Below are 21,395 nucleotides of genomic sequence, written 5' to 3'. Positions count from 1 at the left end.
GCACCCAGCGTCACTCTGGAACATCCCGGTCAAGATGGCGCGGGACTTCGAGGACAAGTCTCAATTAGGAGAACCTGGCCGCGTCGGGAGCACAGTCGCAAGGGAAACCGGACGGGCGTGAGGCATTCATGCTTTGGACGAGATTAAAACATTTAAACAATAAAGGGCGAAAAAACGAAGAGAAAAACAGGGTGGGAAAGAGAAGAGCAGTGCGGTTCACGCTCACAGGTCTGGATGGGGCCGGGAAAGGGAGAGGCGGAGATAAGTGGAAGTTGGTCACTCGCGATTTCTCAGTTTCCCTCAGGGCTGAACATTTAGAGCTTGGAGCCGCCACGCCGCCCGAACCATCGAGTGCTCTGGCCAAAAGGACAAATCAGGCTCCCCGACAAATAGGGTCCGTAATCATGCACAAGCCTGTTTGTCCGGCCGATTAATTATTTGCATCCTTTGATTGACGGGGTTAACTGGATGCGGAAAAAGTCGCCCGCTTGGCGGAACTGCATGCAGATTGCCAATTTGGTAATTGTGCACTTGACAGTAATTATCAGGCTATCTATAGCAGCTAGTCTAGGTACTGGGGGGTTTTTTTTTTCTGTAGTTGCGTTGGGGAAGCCAGAAAAAACAAACAGATGATCCGAAGAGATCGGCGTTGAACCGCCCGGCAGCTGCCGTGGCTGCGAACCGGTTTACAGGCAGTTCTCGTATACTACACCATACTACGGACAACAGAAGTACCAGGATGTGGGATTAATCTAAAAATGCTATGAAACAACAAATCACCGCGATTCCTGCACAGTCGATACAGTCATGCCATCCAGCTTCGCCTTCTCAAGCTCCTCAATCTTGTCGTCAATCAGAGCAATCTCCGCCTCAATGCTCAGCAACTTCTCGCCCAGAATCCCCCTGTACTCGTCATCAGAGAGCGACTTGAGCGGAACCCATTTCGACTCAGCCAAGCGGTCAAGGAACGGCTTGGACTCCGTGTTCGCATGCCCCAGTTGCCATCTATCAATAGCATTGTACGAGGCCTGTCCAGCATACCCCAGTAAAGAGAAAATAACCAGTCCGGGGACAAGCCGGCCACCTGGAGGACAGCATTAGCCAGAGAACACAATACAATGATTAATCGACCATCCAAGAGAGACGTATTGAACTTACCCATCAACCTGGTCACAACACCACCAGAAATCCCACCAGAAACAGCGCTGGCATAGGTGCGCTGCTTCGGGGTCGCCTTATCCTCATAGTAAGCATTCAGGATATTGCCCCTCAACCCTAGAATAAACCTCCGGTCAATCTCAATAGTTCCCAGACTCAGGGGTAGAAAGGTACGCAAGACTGACACCAAAACGAGGTTCCACACGCAAACCAGTGGATACCATGGGAGATGGAATGTATGACAGGATGCGGCGATCGGATCACACCTGAAATGCCGCCGTAGACAAGGCCAGCAGAGCCTGTATGGCTGGTTAGAAAATGGAATTCAATTCTTCAGTGATATAGCTGGTCGAGACCAAACTGTGAAGATGATCTCCTCTACAGGCGAAAATCTCGCCAGGGGAACTTGGGCAGATGTGACGCACCACTCAGGGCACCCACTTTCAGTGAGGTCGCCAATGCATTGTATTCGGCATGAGGAGATGGGATTCCACTCATCTTGCGAATTTATCCACGCCGCAACCCATTGGTGAGAGTGATCGCGAGTCTGGAACTGGTATCGGTCCTTCGTTTGGCTGGCCGGCCGGGCACGTGATCAATATATGCAATTATATGTATTACGTAAGCTGTAACATAATTTGCATATTTTCTTAAGTCTGATCCATCAGTATAATGAAGCAAAGCAGCACTCACTTGCAGTACATGATACATCATTGCTCGGATTAATAGATCCAAAGAGTACCCTGAGTTGTCATTTTTATATTATACTATAATTTTTAAAAGTATCGGAAATCAATTGAAAAATGATGGTGGATATCGCATGGGAATAAGAGAGCGAAAGCACCACCACACTCCCATCATAGTCCTACACTGAATATAGTGCAAACACAAGACTATCCCCAGGCCATGCTTCATAGTTGATGGCGAATGCAGGACTGTAAGTCGTTACTGCTTTAGGCTCAGCAACTCCACATGAACCCCGCACGAGTCAACTGTGGTGGTGCCATGACGATACCTATCCACAACATTCCACCTCACTACTCGATACATTTCAAGCAGATAACCCGATCCAGGCCAAAATCTATCAAGATGCCCAACACCAAGACCGTCCGCGTTCCGCACCTGGGAGGCATCGATGCGGCCTATCAGATTCCCAGGCCGTATGATAGCTCCAAGCCGACTGTGATACTAGTCAACTCCTTCACCACCTCTTCGGAGCTGTACCGCGCCCAGTATAATGACAAGATCCTAACGGACATTAACCTTCTGTCCATTGAGCTTCTTGGACATGGCCAGACGCGGACATCGCGCGAGCACTGGACCTATTGGGATACCGCCGAGATGAACCTCCAGGTCCTGGATGCACTTGGTATCAGCAAGGCGTTCGTTCTAGGAACCAGTCAGGGCGGGTGGATCACCGTGATGATGGCGCTTCTGCAGCCTGACAAGGTACTTTATACTCATGTATACCTGATTTGCTTCTAAATAAACGGACAGATCCTGGGTATAATTCCCCTTGGAACCTCTCTAGACTCAGAAACCCAGAGAACAAGACAACTTGGATGCTGGGACGGGCCTAGCCTCCTCAGTCCTTTCGTAAATGAGTGGACAAGTGACCAGCAAACCCCAGGCTTTGAGCCATCGGATGCCTTCTGTGATGCTATCATCGCGGCAGGCTTCAATGACTGCCCGGCTGAAGTGCACGATTTCTGGAGCGCAGCTATTAAAGAGAATTACCGAGGCGACGAGGGTCGCCACCGGATTCGCATGGCGACTATCAACTTAGCTGAGCGAGGTGGCCTGCTTTTGAGACTGTCGGATGTGCGGTGCCCTGTGCTGTGGTTGCATGTATGTTCAGTCATTGATACTAACGGTAAACACAACAGTGGCTGACTACTACTAGGGAACGGCAGATGCGGTCTATACAGTGGCCAATGCCAAAGAGCAGATCGAGCTGTTCACTCAATCACAGGATGCGAAACTGGTGGTTGTAGAGGATGGTGCACATTTCCTTAGCTGCACCCATCCTGAGGCCGTAGACAATGCTCTATTGGAGTTTGTCAATAAGTATAAGTGATCTGAGAGTTTTGATGGCACATTTCGCCGAGGCTCCTATGGTACTACTTTATTGGGCCTTCCAGTTGGCCTTATCAACGAGAATTCAAGCGAGATTACAATTCCACCTGCTGCGAGACGTCATAATCACGCAAATAACATATCTTTATTTACTCCCTTCTGGATAGAAACATATATCGGCTTTAGGAATGGTGTTATGCGAACAGTCTTCACCCGCATAGCCTTCTTGTAAAAAACCACCAACACCATCTCCATACCCTATACCTGAATAAACCCTCCTCCGACCCCAACCTCCCTTTTCACAAGCAATCCTCCAAATACAAGACAGGATGCAATCCTGCGATATCTGCCGAAAACGCAAAGTCAAATGTGACCGCCGCACCCCCTGCGCGCGCTGCCGCCGTCTCCGACAACCATGCACATACACCGACATCCTGCGCAAGAAGGGCCCCAAGTTCGTTCACAGTTATCCCAGTATCTATTCCGCTGCGGCATATAACACGAACACCTCGACCTCGAGTGAGACGTTGGCGTCTGCTTCGGTTTCGAATGAGGCGCTGCCAATTTTGACGGGGGATCTGGGTTTGGATATGGGGATGGGAATTGGCATCGGTAAGGAGGGGTTTACAACTGGTGCATCTGAGACGATGACTGGGACTGGGACGACGTCTGAACTCGGCGATGAGTTGGAACTAGAGCTGGATTTTGGGAACGCTTCTCCCGCCGAGCAGGACCTGGTGGGACTAGGATTTGATCCTTATTCTGAAGTGAGTTCGGCTACAGGTATAGAGTGCGCCTTGTCTCTCTATGCTGTGAAGCTATATCCGCTTTTCCCCGTTGTCGACGTCCACGAGCTGCGACTTGGGTTTGGAGTAGGGCATGGATGGAATAACGGGTATAGCTCGGCTCGATGCGCGCTACTATATTCGATATGTGCTGCGATCCATGCCTATCTGGGCTTCAATTCCAGGTCCTTGGAACAGGATTTAGGGCATGGGCACGGACATGGACATGGACATGGACAACTGTGCGAGAAATATCTTCGTTGTGCACTGAGGGTCCGATCTCAGTTCGACCTAGTCCAGAACCAATCTTACAGGCGAGAGTTTCAAAGCAACAACTGTGCAGGGAGAGACAAAATGTTGATATCCTTTTTCCTGTTCCTGGCATATTGGTTTCTCCGCCGGGAAAGGCATGCTTGGTGGTACCTCCGTGAATGTATTTCTCTGCTCCTCTCGCTCCGCATGCACCGAGAAGACGAGTATGGAAAGCTTGAGCCCCGAGAAGCCGAGAAGACGCAAATCATCTTCTGGACAGTGTTTGTAGTAGAGCGGTACGTACTTCACTGTTGGGTCGGATATGGCTAACAACAACGCAGGACGTTCTGTTTACTCCACGACAAGCCAATAACCCTTCGTCCGTGGATAGATCTTCCCGGTCAGCTAAGCGCCTCTGATGACGATGGCGTCATTCCCTGCTTTATACGTCTGGTGACTCTATTCCAGGGTGTGGGTGTTGATCTGTCTGGAGGTTGGACGGCAGCTGGGTTTGTGACACCCATTACTCTCAGTCTCGCCACTCCAGCAGCACATGGCCATGAAGACGCGGATGCAGGAATACCGAGCCAGAGAATTGAACTAGCGGTGACGCGGGAGTGGCTGCGAGCGAAGGTATGGAAACTGGGAATCCCAGGTCAGCCGTCGTCCTCGGAATTCGTGGCGTCCAAAGAAAATGCACACTGGCGGCTCGATGAGCCGCTATCGATCGGAAGGGACATCCTCGGAGAATTGCAAGGCTTATCAGATGTTCTGCAAGATAACTGGAGCGGGATACTGGTATGTGGGCTGGTCAGGAGACAAGAGCATTAGGCTGACCAGTGTAGGACCAGAAGCTGTGCAACATCTGCGAGTGCTTGTACGACATCCGGCCAGTCATGCAGACCAGAGGACGATCTGGAGAATCAGATCTCGATCAGATCCTTCGGGGGCTTCTGGAAGTCGTGGCAAAGGTTGGCGGGCGTAGTGCTTACTTGCTGAGCCATCAGCCATCCTTGTCAAACTAGTAGCCAACAAGATGTTCAGAATTGTTAGCCATCGGAGATTAACATCTTCATCCTGCCGTTAATATTGGTGGATTGTGGCGTACCCCGCGTCATCCCAGACTGTCATATGGGAATAGGGTTAAGTTCCAATTCCAGCGAGAATTCCAGCGAAACTATAGAATTCAAAGCGGAAAATGCCAGACCATACGACATCCTTCTCCTCTCCTCTTGGCCAGTTTCCTCCGTCCCAGGTCCATGTTCCTCGCATCCCTTATCAAGGCCCGGCTCTTCTAACACCACCGACATCGAATATAGCGACACAGCAGAGGATCATTGCAACCGGTCCAGATCCACCAACAAGGCCATTTTATCCCACATCTAACTGAGCTCCTGTGCTGCATATCCCAGGATAGGCTGAGAGCAATACGGACGTCGGTATGCATCGTAATAATGGGTTCGATCTCGAACAGGCCCGTCGCGGAGCAGAGCAGGAGCACAGCTTAAGCCTGATCCAGGGAATGAAAGCGTATAGGAAAGCCGTGGGTTGGTCGATGCTATTCTCGCTCGCGATTGTTATGGAAGGGTACGACACCACCCTGATCCAGTCGTTCTTTGCCTTCCCCGAATTTACAAGAAAATATGGTGCGCCAGTCTATCGCACGGGTCTCGATGCCGTGAATCGGTATGAACTCTCCGCAGCCTGGCAGTCCGGTCTCAGCAACGGTGCGTATGTCGGTGAAATCATTGGACTGTTCATCACTGGTCTTGTTTCGGAGCGGATGTCGTATAGACGGATTATGGGCGCGGCAACGGTGGCCCTGGCGGCGTTTATCTTCATTCTGTTCTTCGCGCCGAATCTACCGACGTTGCTCATTGGGGAGATCTTGTGCGGTGTACCCTGGGGAGTGTTCCAGACGGTGACGACAGCCTATGCGGCCGAAATATGTCCTGTTGCTCTCAGGGGGTATCTCACTACGTATGTGAACCTGTGCTGGGTGGTTGGCCAGTTCATCGCCACAGGGGTGCTAAGAGCCTGTCTGCATCTCGAGGGCGAGTGGAGCTACCGCATCCCCTTTGCGTTGCAATGGGCATGGCTTCCCTTCATCCTGGTCTCTGTATGGTTTGGCCCTGAATCGCCGTGGTGGTTAGTGAAAAGAGGGCGAAAAGACGAGGCCAGACAAGTGCTCGCTCGTCTGTATAGAGCCACTACATCCGCCGACGAGAAGGAAGCAGATAGTGCGCTCGATAATACCCTCTCACTCATGATATATACCTGTGAAATGGAAAAGACATCGTTGCCCTCATCCACGTCCTTCCTCGACTGCTTCCTATCCGGACCCAACCGTCGCCGTACGGAAATCACCTGCATCGCATGGGCCATTCAAGCCCTCTGCGGTTCCTCCTTCATGGGGTACTCAACATACTTCTATCAGCAGGCGGGCCTGGATGTATCACAGTCCTTCAACATGTCATTGGGCCAATACGCGTTCGGCGTTGTAGGCACAGTCCTCTCGTGGATAATGATGAGCCGGTTCGGGCGGCGCTCGCTATACGTGGGCGGGTTATTTGCACTTGCTCTGATTCTCTTCTCTGTCGGGTTTGCATCGCTCTCGGATTCAAAGGCTACAGGGTGGGCAATTGGGAGTCTCTTGCTTGTGTTTACGTTCATGTATGATTGCACCATTGGGCCCGTGTGCTATTCTATTGTTGCGGAGATGCCGTCAACTCAACTGCGTGCCCGGACGATTGTGCTGGCGCGGAATGTCTATAACATGTTTATGATTGTCAATGGAGTGATTGTACCGAGGATGCTGAATCCCACAGCTTGGGACTGGAGGGGGAAGACGGGCTTTTTCTGGGCTGGGATTACGGTTGTACTGTTTGTCTGGACGTATTTCAGACTGCCTGAGTCCAAGGGGAGGACGTTCGCGGAGATGGATATCTTGTTTGAGAAGGAAATTTCAGCTAGGAAGTTCAAGGGTACGGTGGTTAATATTGGTCAAACTTAGTATATGTATTTTGGGTTGTTCGAACATGTAGCCCTACTTGAGGTTATTCAGATCAACCCTCCGGGGACCTGTCAGGGGCAGATTAACAGGAATTGAACCAGCCTTGTCTGCACCTCCAAGAATAGTGACCGATTCAATCTGTAAATCCGTTTCGAGGGTAAACTCCCCATCAAAGCTCAGTCGACCATCCTCGTAGACAAATCTCACGTCGAGCGTAGCCGGCTGATGCAACGACTCGCCATCATCCAGATACAGCTCACCTTCAGCTTTCCCATCCAGCCCCGGTGCAACAACCAGCCTGAAATTCTGCTTCCTCAGTTCTGTCGTGGTATTCGCACTTTTCGCCCTCACTGGAATGACGCTCCCCCCTCGCACATGAAGCGGGATGTCCGTATACCCAACCCCGGTCAACTTCACCACATCGCCCATGCCTCTCACCATATCCCCAGTATACCAGTCATAAAAGACATCATCTGGAAAATAGACATCAACATCCGTACTCCCTTCCTCAGTAACCGGACTAACAAGCAGCCCCTTCCCATAAAAGAACTGCAAGTCCAGCCCAAACGTCGCCTTATCACCCGGGTACAAGAAGAACAGCGGCAACAGAAACGGCTCCCCCGTCTCCGTCTGCCGATGGAACGCCGTATACAGATAATCAAGCAGCTGGTACCGGATGGAAATAGCCTTTCGCGCCGCCTCGGCCACGGATTCCCACCGGTAGAACTCCTGGCTGATCATCCCGTACTCGTTGTGGTTGCGGTACAGCGGGTTGAAGGCGCCCAGCATTGCCCAGCGTGCGCAGAGCTGCTCGGTTGTGTTTCCAGTGAACCCGCAGGTGTCGCTGCCGACCATGGGAATTTGAAATAGGGATGCGAAGGATAGCATCTGGGCAATTGAGATGCGGTACTTTTCCCAGCTGCTGACGGTGTCGCCGAGCCTGGCAGGTTAGCTGGCTTACAAATGTATGCTGTTCTTAGTTTCCATACCAGTGAGCAACATGAGACCCAGCACCAGCGAAGGTGCTGCGTGTAATTACCAGAGGCCGTTTCTCTGGCCGTCTGTGTAGCATGGCCTCTCGGGAGAGGGAGCTCATCACTGAAGGGCGCTGTTAGCATTCATGGTTCGCTTGGAAAGGACAAGGATGCTGTACTTGTCCCATAGAGATTATGAGTATCGTATTCAGCGAGCCCATTCGCATGAATCAGATCCGTATTCATAGTCTTATTGCTCAGCGAGCCTGCAGCATTAGCAATCTTATACAGCGGGTCAATCAACTCGCGGCCGCGAAGGCCCAGCATGGTCCCATTTCCAAGAAAATACTGATTATTGTGACTCCTGATAGTCTTTATATACCTGTTATCCCTATTTCCAGACTGAAACTCCACCGGGAATCCAGGAAGGCTGCTCGGGTTCGGCCTAACAAGTGGCGGATCAGGAGGCAAGTTATTCTTCTGCGCATATGCAATGGGGTCTGAGCATGGCCAGTCGCAAAAGTTCGCGGCCTCATTCATGTCAATCCACAGAGCATCTATATTGACCCCGGTTTCCGCATCGAAGAACAGGGCAAACTCGTTGATCCAGTAGTCTGAAGCATTTGGATGGAACCAGTCGGGGAAGACAGTTGGGCCGGGCCAGACAGCGCCTGTACAGGAAGGTCAGTTCGGGCACTTCGCATAATATAACTCTGCACAATGGATCAAGTTGGTACCTTTATACAATGAACCATCCTGGTGTCGCATGAACACATCCTTCTGTACGCCGCGCTGGAACGCAGAACCGTTCGCATGAGCCACCGCCGGATCAACCATGACAATATAATGCTGATCGTGCTTATGAAGATAATCCACCAAGGCGCGCACCTTGTGAAGAGGAAAGCGCTGCTGGTCTAGCGTGAAGACCTTGCGGTGATCCATGTAGTCGATATCAGTCCACATTGTCTCCAGAGGAATGTCCGCTTTGCTGTAGTTATAGACAACCGCTGCAACTTCGAATATGTCCCGGTAGCCATAGCGACATTGGTGGAACTGCCAGTGTTAACAAGTATTCTAATGATTTATTCACAGAGTTACATACTCCAAACCCCCAATATGGCACCATAGCTGGTAATCCAGCAACCTCTGCGTACTGCACGCTCACGTCCATTGGACTAAGGCCGGCCAGGAAGTAGAAGTCGAGAACGCCACCTAGAATATTATATTCTAGAAACTGGCTACCATTGGCGTCCTTGTCAATTCTTATGTCCATCCCGTTAGAGTTTAGCAGAAATACACCATGCGTCCCAGTCTCGCCGCGGTGGTCGAGATATAGCGGGTGCGTGCCGTAGAGATTGGTCCCGGCCGGAATCATGTACGCGTCTCTGTTCCAAAGCGTCCGGGTATAGCTTGTCGTATTCAGTCGGAATGGGTCACTGTGTTCTCCGAGCCCATACAAATTTGGGCTCTCTGGGAGAGAGGTACGGACATTAACGTATTGCGATTCGAATACTAGATCGTGGCCAGACGAGTTGAATAGGGTCTCCCCGTTGCTAGCCCGTGAGACAGAAAAGGAGAATGGGTGCTCTTCGAACGAGAACCGGATCTCTGGAGAGCTTTCATCTTGACGACCATTTTCCCTGGTGGCAGGCCTGGGGAATACCGACTCAGGCACCTGGTAGACATTTTCATCTGCGTCGTAGATGACAACATGGAGCCTTGCGTCTGTATGTACTGTCAGGACCTCAATACACCTTTCAGGCTCTTGAGCTCGCTTACCGGTTTGATACTCAACTTCCAGTCTCAAGTGTTCAATATCAGTCCCGTAGATATTGCACGGTTCGCCAGCAAGCGTCAGATCCGCAGTCAATCCACGAGATCTCTCTTCTACATTGGTAGCCCTATATCCGGGACACTTTGGCAAAGACAACGGGGTGGACAATGTCTTTGCCAAAGCCAGAAGAGGCCATAGGAGAAGTATTGCAATTGCCATCATCTTGATAGAGCTCGACGAGACTTACACTTTAGAGACCAGATGAAGCCCCGTTTTCTAGGCTTTTATACAGAGCCTCGGATCAAGGGAAGAAACATCTCGCCCAAATTCACGTCACAATGTATCTCCAATTCCCAACGGTTGTGCGGGTTTCAGAGCGCCACTGGAGACATGCGGGTTTGGGTCAAGCATCTTTTGCGTGTTCCCAGTAACGTCGAGAGCAGAGAAGTTGAGTTGGTCCGCGACTGTGATGTATGCCCGATGCCCTGGTAGCGCCTTGTACCAAAGCAAGGGACGAGAAAGTTATGTTCCATTGGTTGTCTCTTGATATAGCGTGCAGCGAGAATTTTAGCGAAGAAGAACCGCGCTTGCTTACGCTCTGTACAGATGCTAGACGGCTTTGTTTAGGAGAATCTCCATTCTACGGAATTGAGTACATCGGGTTAATCGTACACTTAGTTGGAATGAACAGCAGTGCGGACATATTCGAGCAATGGAATCTATCAGCGTGCACCGATGCCGGTCCTTCTCTGCGAGCGCTGTCATCACCCTAGTCAAATTTCGAACGCGGCGGATGAAAACGCCGCTGGTTGAGCTGGAATCTCGGGTATATGAGATTCCAGAGTAAAAATATCAACAGGGAATCCATATGAAATGCCTTCCTGTCCAATATCCTGAAGGCCACCTCCGTCCCCCGACCATGGGAGGAGAGATACAATGCCAACCTCAGAGAAAAGAGAAGAGAATTCAGCGTCTCTTTCAGTCGTTTGCAAGATATCTTCTTTCATCTCACCTCCAGCACATTTATAGCCTGGTTTATATCTCGAACCCCCGTCATCCGCCTTGTGTGCGCCCGGTATTTCGTAAACAACAGACGGTTCGTCGAGATCTTGGAATCCCTCATCACATTCACTCTCCGATAAAGGTCTCCTCGGAGTCGGTGTGAAATCGATCTCTGCCATGCGAGCATGCAGCCTATTCAGTCTCTCAGACTTCCCTCCAGCCACGGTATCCAGTAAGTGCTCCAAGGCAACTACTGCATGTCGGGGGCCCCATTCAGAGCCATCATATGGCGCGGCTAAAGAAGGGACATATACGAGGACATCTAATAACGAATTCGCCAGTTGAAACAGCTTGATTTCCTAGATTGATACATGTCAGCTTCGTCCCGAATGAGAGAAATCACGAAACCTGCCATTCCATATCCATGAGGCCGAACCGACTCAAGCGATGCGCCGCATACCAACGAGAGAAAGCTCTTCGCAATACTAAACGGATAACTTGGGGCAAAGAACTCGTTGGAAGACTCGGATGTGAGCATGAAATGTGACGCCGAGTACTGCCAGAGCAAGGAACTTAGCCATGCTAGAGTTATCCAAATGTCCACACGCTGGACCTCGTCAATGTTTGGGTCTTTGGTGGCTCCGGTTTGCAGGGCCTCTTGGATATCTGCGATCCTGGCCCGTGAATATGCTGGATGTGGAGTAGACATTTGCGCTGCTTGGATCAGGGGCCCGTCGATTCGCGTGAAGAGTCGGACAAGACTGCAGAAACCGTTGAGTAATGCTGGATCAGAATCACTATCCTCGACTGGTACGGGTAATTCTTCTATCGTCTGTAGCGTTATAGGGAGGTCATGCTGCATACAAAAGGTACTGCGAGGCTTAGCGACACAATAGTAGAATACCATCGAGACGCTTACCGTTCTGTAACCAGAAGAATCCAGTAGACACGAAGCCGGAGCTGCCGCTCCTCGACATGGCAATCCTTGAACAGCTGTCGATTTCCAAGGTTAAGCAGATGTGCGTGGGTAATGGCATCACGCAGCGCAAACGTAGCGAGGGCGATCTGATCTACATTGGCGTAGTACATGTGCAAAAACAAAGACGTTAGAAGTGACTCCAGAGTAGGACTGCTTTGATGGTCATAGTCAGTCCGAACCCGAATGCACTCGCGTACAAAGTCGCTCGAGGTAACGGTGGACTGTTCCTGCGCTTGACTATGGCCTGGCAGACGCAGCTGGGCCAGAGTGGCCGCACAGAGAGCCGCTGCCAGGGCACAGGACTCTGTGTTCTCAATATATCTCAATTGGGCCTTTAATTCGTTGGTCGAGACTATAGGCCACACAGTATAAAGTTGACTGCGGAAGATATCGATGTAGGTGTAGTAAGTGGACAGCGGGATGCGTCGTCGGATAGGGAAAGGCAGGAGAACATCACTCGGCTCCGGTGATGTGGGAGTATCGTCGGAGGCCGGTATAGAGCACTCTCGCATGGAGCAGCTCTTCTCGATCCCGAGATGCTTCTGCATGGCCTGGACTCTGGCGTTCGTTGACCTGCGGGGACCTTTCGGACCGCGTCGTTTTCGGACCTTGAGATAGGTGCACGACTGCTCCCGACGCAGACAGGTGCTACACGGGTTCTTGCCATCACATTTCACTCGTCTAAACGAGCACGCATCGCAGGGGAGAGTAAGTGGCATGATGAAATAAGTACAACTTCCACGGATAACTGAGAGGCTGGAGATGGAGGTCCGGTCCATGATCTCAACTACAACAACCCCGCAATGAGGGATACCGGTGCACTAATAGTAATAGCATTGCCAGACCGAAGTGACCAGGGTGGTCTGGTCTCTCGCTCGTACCCTGGCGCCACAGCACAGTGTGGATGGTTGTTTATGGCGCACTGATGATCGTCCGGGGCCCGGCCTCAGCAACCACCAAGACCGTTCAACCTCCTGACAGCCAAGGAAGCGGGGTATGGAGACGGAGCAACTGGGAAAACAGAGAATTCCCCGGCCATCTGCGCCCCGGACACGCCGTCTGAACTTTCTCATCTCGCGTGCGTGTAACCGCACTCCGGCTCCTGGTCCCAAAAAGTGCGTCATTCCCGATATTCGGCGGGTCATCTACAGACTTTCTGCAGCCTGATCACCAAACGAAGGCGGGCCCAATAGGGATATGGATATATACAGGGTCATGCTTGTCTGGGAACGCAGGACTAGTGAGTCTTAGGGTAACTGTCAGGAATCCCATGAACATCGCCCCCAAGGGAAAATGAGGATAACGCTTACCTCGTCGTGATGCTGTCATGCCTCTAGAAGCTCTCTAGAAAGACATCGAAGAATCTCACTGTCTTCATCTGAATTTAGGTTGGCATGTGTCTTAGATACGTGTAACCGAGGGCTTTTCAGCACGGTGGCGTCTAGTAATACCGTGGATGAATCTTACTCAATATCAGTCCAATATTGGCTCAGCAAGCATGACAGCCGACGACGATCCTAAAGATGCTTACTGCACATAAGCCAAGGTAGTGTCTTGCTCATCGTCGCTTGGCCTGGTGTGCATTTTCTGCTTCCATCTATACCAAGACTGATTGCACTAGTAGACCCCCGTCGACATGTGTATACCAGAATGTATACCATAATAACAAATGACATGGATAAATGCCGCTATTCAAGGTTCTCTCTGGGTCTGGTAGTGCTATTCCCCTCCTTATGGTTGCAGCCGGTTCGCGTCTCGGCTTCTTCCGCCTCCTATCTCCGTTCACACTCAGCTACGACTGGCTGGTACTTGACCATTCATTAAACATCGCTGGCCAGGATCATCAGCGTCAGCGCTAGAAATGCCATATACCGGAATTTTTGCCTTTCTTTGCTGTTCCTGTTTCATCTTCATGCCCAGCTCGCAGTGCTGTTTGCTTATTGGGTGACGTTTAGAATGATGTCTGGTTTGATTGGCTGCTACTCGGCGAGGAAGGTGCAATGAAAGGCTGATGGCACGGGGACCTTCTCGGTGTTGTCCAATTACATGTGGAAAGAGCGGTGGAAATAACCATGCTCCAGGTCGTCCATCGCTCTTTCCAATTGAGAGCAAGATATCGCAATTAGCACATATATCCAGATTGTTTAATTGTTGTTTCGGTTCAACTACTCTTTTCGTGTACTTGGTAGGAGAAAGTCAGACCGTCGCTGGTCCGCTGACGTAATAGCCCGGGTGGTCTAGTGGTATGATTCTCGCTTAGGGTTCACCCTATGCAAATGCAAGTATGCGAGAGGGCCCGCGTTCGATCCGCGGCTCGGGCCATTACTTTTTTCTTTTCTCTTCTTTTTTTTAGGCTGCATCTTGCTAAACAAATGATTCTACAGCAATTATGCTCTCAAACAACCAGCCAGATCTGCTTGCCAGAAATGTGCAGGTGATATATTTTTGCGAGTAAACCTATCGAGAAGACGGGTGTATATATAGGAGGCTATAAACGCAACAAGGACCAAGGTAGAGAAATCAACGGCCCTGAGGCAACTGAGGCCGGCGAAGGAGTCTCATTCCCCTAGAGATAGTAGTATTAATAAGAGCAGCAGCAGTTGTGTTACTACTGGTGGGAATACCATTGTTATCAGTGACCTGAGCTGGCTGCTGTGAAGGCAGCAGCTTAGCCTTATAAAACATTCGAGCACCGGAATTCCATCGGTTGCGTCTTGCTTAGGGTTAATACTGGCAAATATACGAGGTATCTAAGGTCAGAAATGGTCATCGACTAACTTCAATAGTAATTGCTAGATAACTTTCAGGATCACTTTGAAGGCCGAAAGTATCCGTAGAACAATGGACCATTGAGAAGAACAAGATTAATAGCTCTATTCTGGGAATATTCATTTCAGAATGGCGTGATTGCATTAAAAGTCAATATAGTTCTGCATGATCTGCCCTGAACTTTACTGGAGACACCTCAAGAACAATGGTCTTTTCAAATGCACACTATTGTCACATCAATACGTATTGGCGGAGTGCCTATTCATCAACATCAATTGTATTGTTCACGAGTGTCAATTTTGACCCTCCAGTCCATATCAAGGCACACAATGCCAACCAGCAAACCTAAGGACAGCTTCCGGGTCGTGAAGACGGGCAAGACACTACAAGCCTTCGCGTCCAACCTAGAAAAGGCTTTGAAGGCATCCCTTCCCTCTTCAGGGAAGCCTTACGACAGAGTCTCTGTGCTTGCCTTCCATTGGGCCAACGATGACATGGGAGTCGACAAGCTGGAAACCGAGTTGCTGGGCGTGTTCCGCGACATTTATGGGTTTGAAACGGAATCCTGGACGATCCCTGTGGTTGGTAAACCTGAAAAGCAGCTGGCAAAGAAGCTTGTCAACTGGACAGAAGACCATGGGGGGGAGCGTACCCTTCGAATATACATTTACTCTGGTCATGCTAGCTCTCATGGTACGGTAGACCACGAGTGGTACTTCGGGTAAGTTTCTCTGGCTATATGGCATAATGGAAGTTGACGTACGGTAATCACAGCGGGCAAGCGGACAGCCATGGGAATCTACGTGGCCCGCAAGTGGAGTGGCTGGCGACACGAACCCCAAAGATTGTCGAGGAAGCAGACGGCGATATGCTTTACATTTTCGACTGCTGTTCAGCGGGTTCGGCTGCACTCCGACCAGGCCCTGAGATGCTGTGCGCATCCGGATGGCTGCAACCAGCAGAGGCTTCTCTAAAATTTTCATTCACCCGAGCACTGATTGGCACTCTGATCGACCTGAAGGGGGAAACTGAAACAGTTGGCGGGATTTTCTCGATTCTTTTCCGGCGCGCCTACCAGAGTCAAGTGGCCGCATGCCCCGTTCATGTCCTGAAATCAGGAACCCCGAGCATCACCTTGATGCCGCTCAGCCGGGAGACAGCCACGCATCAGCGAACCAAGACCCAGCATAGGGTGCTGCTGACCGTCCATCTGAAAGACAACAAGCCGAACCTGGAGGCCTGGCGCAATTGGCTCTCCACCCATTTGCCCCCGGGTATCGTCACAGCGGACGTGAAAATTGAATCGGTATTTAAGAGCTCGAGCATCGTGGTGTTGGTAACGGTACCGGTGGAGATCTGGACCATGCTAGACATGGAGGACGAGACGATCTCGTTTGCCAGCCATGTTTTCTCGCATAATATCCTGCCGGAGCTCGAGCAGTCTCAACTTCCTATACGGCCGTCGCCTAGTTCGCAGGGCTCGGAGAACATGCCGCCTGCTCATCATTATCAGAAGTCGCTAGGATAAGTTTGGTTGTACATCTCTTCGGTCTTTACATCTGCTTCGTTCAACGAGTTAGTCTCTTAGACTCGCACTAAAACAAAAATCCATCGTTTCTTCTGTCTCTCGTGAATTTCCAGCCCGCTCATATAATAACGTAAATATAGTATAACCGTAGATGTGAGCTGTTGTAGGTGCCTGGGCTTCCCCGGTTCTGCACCCCGCGAAACTGGGGTAAGGCGGAGGCTGAACAGGGTAAACCAATATTAAAGGCATATATCTCGCTCTAACTTGTTGGGTAGTGTCTCGCATTATAGACGGACAAAAGCCGGTTCCCCAGAATGCGTGCAAAGCCGTGTCGCTCTTGTATATCTGGATACGACCCCTGCAGGTCAGGCGACGCGTCGTTTGAGCGACCATTTTCGCCGAACACCAAGCATCTCATTTCAATCTCACTCTTGGGTGTTCTTTGCTGGCATAATTCTGTCTATATAGTGGGCTTCGATTTCCACATCATGTCGATCCTCACACATCATTATTCTACGCCTCCAGGTTGGATAGCCGCAACCAGCCCTAGCCACCATGAAGAACATCTTTCACCACTGCGTCTCAGCACTGGCTGTCATAGCCAACGCTATGCCGGCGCTTTCACTGCCAAGTGGCAGTGCCCAACTTGCTACTCGTGAGGCTTCAGACAAATACGTCACGGCGCATTTCATGGTAGGTTCACCCGTTCAGCTGCTTAGTCCTTGCCTAATATGGCCAGGTCGGCATCGTCGAGAATTACACAGTCAACAACTGGAAAGAAGACATGGAGCTCGCCAAGGAAATCGGTATCGACGCATTCGCCCTCAACTGCGCCAGCATCGACTCCTACACCGACAAGCAGCTGGCGTACGCATATGAGGCTGCCGAAGCAGTGGACTTCAAGGTATTTATCTCCTTTGACTTTGCCTACTGGTCGAATGGCGACACGGCGAGGATGACCTCGATTATGCAGAGATATGCCTCTCACCCGGGCCAGTTCCAGTACAATGGCGCTGCACTGGTGAGTACCTTTGTCGGGGACAGTTTCAACTGGGGCCCAGTCAAGAATGCGGTGAATCATCCAATATTCGCTGTTCCGAATCTGCAAGATCCGAACTGGGCAAGCAATGCCAATACCGATATTGACGGTGCTTTCTCGTGGTATGCGTGGCCGACGGACGGGGGGAATAGCATTATCAAGGGTCCGATGACGACGATTTGGGACGATAGATTCATTCGGAATCTTAAGATCAAGGACCAGGTGTACATGGCTCGTAAGCTGCCCAGTTTCTTCCCCTTGCTGTCACGGTTCTAACAAATTAGCCGTCTCGCCATGGTTTTCCACCCACTTCAACACCAAGAACTGGGTCTTCATCTGCGAGGACCTTCCGCATCTCCGCTGGGAGCAAATGCTTGAGATGCAGCCGCAGCTAATCGAAATTGTCTCCTGGAACGGTATGCTCTCGCTCTAAACACCCTCAAAGAGAACAGAAACATGACAATTGGCAGATTACGGCGAATCCCACTACATCGGACCCTACTCAGAGAACCACTCCGACGATGGCTCCGCACAATGGGCAAAAGGCTTCCCCCACGACGCCTGGCGTGTCCTCTCCAAGCCCTACATTGCTGCATACAAGGCCGGCGAAACAAAGCCCACTGTCGAATCCGACCAGCTTGTTTACTGGTACAGGCCTACCCCGAAGGGCGTTACCTGCTCGAGGGATCCATTGGGTCCGCCCAACGGCATCAACCTGCTCTCTGATAGCGTCTTTGTCACCACTTTGCTCACTGAGCCGGCCACGCTGACTGTCACTAGTGGCTCCCAGCAGGCGGTTGATGTGCAGGTTGATGCAGGGATTGTGACAACCAACTTTACCATGGGTGTTGGGGCTCAATCTTTCTCCATTAGTCGCAACGGTAGGAAGATCCTAGGTGGTGAGGGTGGCTTGGATATCAAGGACCGCTGTGATTATTATAATTTCAACGTCTATGCGGGGTCGTTTAGTGCATAGGCTGGGGAGGTTGTCCGATTTTCGGGACTTGTTGGAATAGTATCCAGGAATGAGACGCAATTTCTGATACAGCAAGAGCTTATAATATACAAGTGTTATCAACTGTGTCCCCTCCGGTAGTATGTGATGGTATGCGGTGTACGTGAAGAATGCACATTTTGGTTCCTGAGAATCAGGGCACCAATCAGTCACGTGCTCATACCGACGAGCCAATCAGAGGTGTGACAGGGTCTCCGCCCGTTTCTCCGTGCAAGGAAGCGTCAGGGGTCTCTGTGAAGAACAGGCGGGAAAACGGGAGGAATAGTGGAAGTAGAGCCCGTGTAGAAGTACAGGATAGACAAGCGGGGGAGTCGCAGGCGCAATGTGATAGGCGGAGCTGGGGGAAGCCCTGGGGTTCAGGCCAGGTTCAAAATGTTCGGTCGGGTTCCAGTCCGGGTCGAGAGTCGAGGCGCACCAACACTTTTCACTTTTTGGAGGCTGACTTTTCTAGCGTCATCACTAAAATTTATCCTCACGCATTAACCCTCCGACTTTCCCCTCTGCTCAACCGCGGAGCTTCTGCACCACCTACAATCTCAACCCCAGAACTTCCTCGCCGGGAGTTTCTTTTTATTTCTTTCTATTCTAGCTATCTGTGAGGCGCGCGCAGGTCGTCCCTTGGCGCGTTCCGATTTCAATCAACCGCAATCATGGGTTCGTCTCGACCCCTCCCACTGCCCACTCGCTATCGCAGTGGCCTCGTTCCCGTGTGCAGGCTGGACTCCGGATGCTAACAGATGGATTCATATAGCGCCCGGAAAACAAAAGGCCCAGAAGATGTCCCTAGGGAACTTCCTGGCTGATGATAGTACGCTCCGAAAATCGACACTTCCCCGCGCACACGGACATGGCTAACTTGACCGCAGACCTTGGCTCTTGGGCTGATGAGATGGAGGACATGCCCATGCCTGGTAAGTTTCCTATATCATTGCTTTTCCACGCTTAATGGCTTTTTTTTCTAACGTGATTATTTTTTGTAGCTGGTAAGCGACCACCTTCCCTCGCACGCACACACCGTACAATGGCCATATATCGTTTGCCTAACACAACATCGCAGTCCCTGCCCCCTCCAACTTTGGAGGCGACCGCCGTCCCCCTCTTTCTTCTGCTGGTTTCGGTGGACCTACCTTCAATGGTACGACCTATTGCTCCCTTGGTTTCATTAAATGATATATGTATAATTGACTGTGCGTGGTGGAAATAGAGCGTGGCTTTGCCATGAGAGAGCCCCTGCCGCTGCCTACCGAGCCACCTTACACCGCTCATATTGGAAACCTGTCTTTCGATGCTACTGACGCCGACATCTCGGAGCTGTTCGTGGATTGCGGTGTGACGAACGTTCGTATTGTTGAGGACAAATTAACAGGAAGCCCCAAGGGTTTCGGTTACGTCGAATTTGAAACTGTCGATGGTCTCAAGAAAGCTCTCGACTTCTCTGGCTCCTCCCTTCAGGGACGAGCCATCCGTATTAGCATCGCGGAGCCCCGTATGTCCCCCGCCGCCCCCCTCCAGACATAATATGTCAAATCTAACAAATACACAGCCAAGGAGCGTGATGTGAAGGAACTCGACTGGACTCGTAGAGGACCTCTTCCCGATGCTCCACAGCGCCGTGTACCTGACCGCTCCTCTTTCGGTCGCAACATGGACAATGTTTCCGACGCCGGTAGCGAGCCGCGACGCCGTGGTGGTTTCGAGAGTGACGGCAAGGTCCGCGACTTCTCGAACTGGGAACGCAAGGGCCCTCTTTCACCCCCACCTGCCAGAGAGGGTGGTCGCCCAACCAGCAATGAAGGCCCCGCTTTCAGAACCCGCTCGCCTGCTTGGGGTGAGGGACGCTCTCAGGATGGCTCGCGACCTCCCCGACGCGAGTTCCAAGAACGCACACCCACCGCCGCTGAAATGGATAACCAATGGAGAGCCAGGATGAAGCCTGATGCGCCAAAGGAACCCAGCAACCCGCCCTCTCCCGCTCCTGCAGCAGCCACTCCGGCTACTACTGCTGCTGCCCCTGCACCCGCTCAACGACCGAGGTTGAATCTCCAGAAGCGGACGGTGCCGGAAGCCGCCGCTAGCCCCACTAGCAATACTGAATCCAAGTCCAGCATCTTCGGGGGTGCTCGGCCAATTGATACTGCTACCAGAGAGAAGGAGGTTGAGCAACGGCGTCAACTTGCTCTGCGCCAGAAGAAGGAGGCTGACGAGAAGGCAAAGGCTGAGAAGGCCGAGAAGCAGCGAGCTTCCAAGGAGGCCGCCAAATCCGAGAAGCCTGCGTCTACTCTTGATCCCAACGGCAAGGACCAGGCTGAGACACCCCGGGGCGGCGCTAACTTCGAGATCCTCCGGCGGGCCGGTGAGGACGAGAGTGGAATGAACGCCGATCAGGATCCAGAGCAGCAGGGTGCTGAAGGTGGCGCCACTGCTGCTACTGAGGCCACAAAGGACGATAAGACGAACGGTTCCTGGAGGGCTGGACCTACCTCCGAGGCCGCCGGCGGTGACGACGAAGGCTGGAGCACCGTGAGCACAAAACAGCGCAGCAGCCGCCGTGGTGGCCGTAACTTCGCATAGATTCATGGATACCCCGTTTGAAACACCATCAGTCGACCGAAGTATCACCATGCCTGCAGAGAGGCCACGTTTTCGGGTTTTTTTTTACAGTGTGCATCAAGCCTTTGGCCAGGTGCCACTATAAGTCCCGTACACTCGCTCTTTGCACTGCCGGTGTGACTTTTGGTTACGTTGATCGCCATTTGTCTCTCATTTTACCTCTACCATACCGCCTTCGCCTCTTGTTTCTCTTATTTCTAACCTTACCTCTTGAGATTTCTCTTTGGTTCCAGTTCCAGCATCTCCTCTTTGCGCCGGCTAGATCTATGATGTTTATGTCTAGCCCTCTATCTTGTACCGTTGTCATGCATGTCGAAAAGTTTATCTGCCGTCTTTTCCTTCTCTCTTCTGTTTTCGAACCGGTCTCGGCCTGTTCTGCACCAACCCGTTTGCCGATGTGGAGGGGAAGCTACTGCGTATT

General features: G+C 51.4%; 9 protein-coding genes and 1 non-coding gene across 10 annotated transcripts; 7 read left to right on the top strand and 3 right to left on the bottom strand.

The window, feature by feature from the left end:
- Nucleotides 1-527: 527 nt before the first annotated feature.
- On the bottom strand, nt 528-1,703 carry ASPVEDRAFT_38665 (uncharacterized protein). Its single transcript, XM_040811749.1, has 4 exons — nt 1,584-1,703; nt 1,344-1,457; nt 1,159-1,275; nt 528-1,084 (listed from the first exon to the last, which is right to left on the bottom strand). Exons 1-4 carry the CDS (start codon nt 1,654-1,656, stop codon nt 777-779), a joined length of 612 nt encoding a protein of 203 aa, XP_040664962.1. The 5' UTR covers nt 1,657-1,703; the 3' UTR covers nt 528-776.
- A 544-nt stretch (nt 1,704-2,247) lies between these two features.
- ASPVEDRAFT_125270 (alpha/beta fold hydrolase) lies at nt 2,248-3,235 on the top strand (the record flags this gene model as incomplete). Its single annotated transcript, XM_040806258.1, has 3 exons — nt 2,248-2,607; nt 2,656-3,006; nt 3,062-3,235. 3 exons carry the CDS (start codon nt 2,248-2,250, stop codon nt 3,233-3,235), a joined length of 885 nt encoding a protein of 294 aa, XP_040664961.1.
- A 241-nt stretch (nt 3,236-3,476) lies between these two features.
- Nucleotides 3,477-5,338, top strand: ASPVEDRAFT_60332 (Zn(II)2Cys6 transcription factor; the record flags this gene model as incomplete). The annotated part of the gene is made up of 4 exons (XM_040815521.1): nt 3,477-4,567; nt 4,613-5,069; nt 5,117-5,252; nt 5,316-5,338. The coding sequence occupies exons 1-4, from the start codon at nt 3,564-3,566 to the stop codon at nt 5,336-5,338; spliced, it is 1,620 nt and encodes a 539-aa protein (XP_040664960.1). The 5' UTR covers nt 3,477-3,563.
- A 704-nt stretch (nt 5,339-6,042) lies between these two features.
- Nucleotides 6,043-7,402, top strand: ASPVEDRAFT_38662 (uncharacterized protein). Its single transcript, XM_040811748.1, has one exon. The coding sequence runs from the start codon at nt 6,073-6,075 to the stop codon at nt 7,282-7,284; it is 1,212 nt and encodes a 403-aa protein (XP_040664959.1). The 5' UTR covers nt 6,043-6,072; the 3' UTR covers nt 7,285-7,402.
- ASPVEDRAFT_80815 (uncharacterized protein) lies at nt 7,318-10,254 on the bottom strand (the record flags this gene model as incomplete). The annotated part of the gene is made up of 6 exons (XM_040816931.1): nt 7,318-8,224; nt 8,274-8,382; nt 8,438-8,929; nt 8,996-9,311; nt 9,361-9,983; nt 10,038-10,254. 6 exons carry the CDS (start codon nt 10,252-10,254, stop codon nt 7,318-7,320), a joined length of 2,664 nt encoding a protein of 887 aa, XP_040664958.1.
- Nucleotides 10,255-10,805: 551 nt separating this feature from the next.
- On the bottom strand, nt 10,806-12,732 carry ASPVEDRAFT_50722 (uncharacterized protein; the record flags this gene model as incomplete). The annotated part of the gene is made up of 3 exons (XM_040814352.1): nt 10,806-11,393; nt 11,447-11,906; nt 11,954-12,732. 3 exons carry the CDS (start codon nt 12,730-12,732, stop codon nt 10,806-10,808), a joined length of 1,827 nt encoding a protein of 608 aa, XP_040664957.1.
- A 1,507-nt stretch (nt 12,733-14,239) lies between these two features.
- ASPVEDRAFT_t38 lies at nt 14,240-14,334 on the top strand. Its single transcript has one exon. It is a non-coding gene; the product is annotated as a tRNA-Pro (tRNA).
- Nucleotides 14,335-15,111: 777 nt separating this feature from the next.
- ASPVEDRAFT_148326 (uncharacterized protein) lies at nt 15,112-16,310 on the top strand (the record flags this gene model as incomplete). The annotated part of the gene is made up of 2 exons (XM_040808159.1): nt 15,112-15,503; nt 15,557-16,310. The coding sequence occupies 2 exons, from the start codon at nt 15,112-15,114 to the stop codon at nt 16,308-16,310; spliced, it is 1,146 nt and encodes a 381-aa protein (XP_040664956.1).
- Nucleotides 16,311-16,865: 555 nt separating this feature from the next.
- On the top strand, nt 16,866-18,325 carry ASPVEDRAFT_124604 (glycoside hydrolase family 71 protein; the record flags this gene model as incomplete). The annotated part of the gene is made up of 4 exons (XM_040806197.1): nt 16,866-17,003; nt 17,050-17,584; nt 17,634-17,765; nt 17,820-18,325. 4 exons carry the CDS (start codon nt 16,866-16,868, stop codon nt 18,323-18,325), a joined length of 1,311 nt encoding a protein of 436 aa, XP_040664955.1.
- Nucleotides 18,326-18,623: 298 nt separating this feature from the next.
- On the top strand, nt 18,624-21,021 carry ASPVEDRAFT_38660 (translation initiation factor 4B). The gene is made up of 6 exons (XM_040811747.1): nt 18,624-19,018; nt 19,116-19,172; nt 19,231-19,277; nt 19,421-19,499; nt 19,569-19,850; nt 19,908-21,021. Exons 1-6 carry the CDS (start codon nt 19,015-19,017, stop codon nt 20,933-20,935), a joined length of 1,497 nt encoding a protein of 498 aa, XP_040664954.1. The 5' UTR covers nt 18,624-19,014; the 3' UTR covers nt 20,936-21,021.
- Nucleotides 21,022-21,395: the final 374 nt, after the last annotated feature.

Source organism: Aspergillus versicolor (genome assembly GCF_001890125.1).
Source record: "Aspergillus versicolor CBS 583.65 unplaced genomic scaffold ASPVEscaffold_2, whole genome shotgun sequence".
In the NCBI taxonomy this organism is placed as follows: domain Eukaryota; kingdom Fungi; phylum Ascomycota; class Eurotiomycetes; order Eurotiales; family Aspergillaceae; genus Aspergillus; species Aspergillus versicolor.
Note: the sequence above shows the minus strand (reverse complement) of the source record. Positions and strands in the feature narration are given on the sequence as shown.

Bases quoted from the DNA above. Each gene is read 5' to 3' on its own strand.
- ASPVEDRAFT_38665 (XM_040811749.1), bottom strand. From the start codon at position 1,656: ATGAGTGGAATCCCATCTCCTCATGCCGAATACAATGCATTGGCGACC. The intron at 1,458-1,583 runs GTGCGTCACATC...CCAGCCATACAG, and splicing joins GAAAGTGGGTGCCCTGAGTG to GCTCTGCTGGCCTTGTCTAC. The intron at 1,276-1,343 runs GTCAGTCTTGCG...GGTTTATTCTAG, and splicing joins GTGTGGAACCTCGTTTTGGT to GGTTGAGGGGCAATATCCTG.
- ASPVEDRAFT_38662 (XM_040811748.1), top strand. From the start codon at position 6,073: ATGGGCGCGGCAACGGTGGCCCTGGCGGCGTTTATCTTCATTCTGTTC.
- ASPVEDRAFT_38660 (XM_040811747.1), top strand. The intron at 19,173-19,230 runs GTACGCTCCGAA...ACTTGACCGCAG, and splicing joins GAACTTCCTGGCTGATGATA to ACCTTGGCTCTTGGGCTGAT. The intron at 19,278-19,420 runs AAGTTTCCTATA...CACAACATCGCA, and splicing joins AGGACATGCCCATGCCTGGT to GTCCCTGCCCCCTCCAACTT.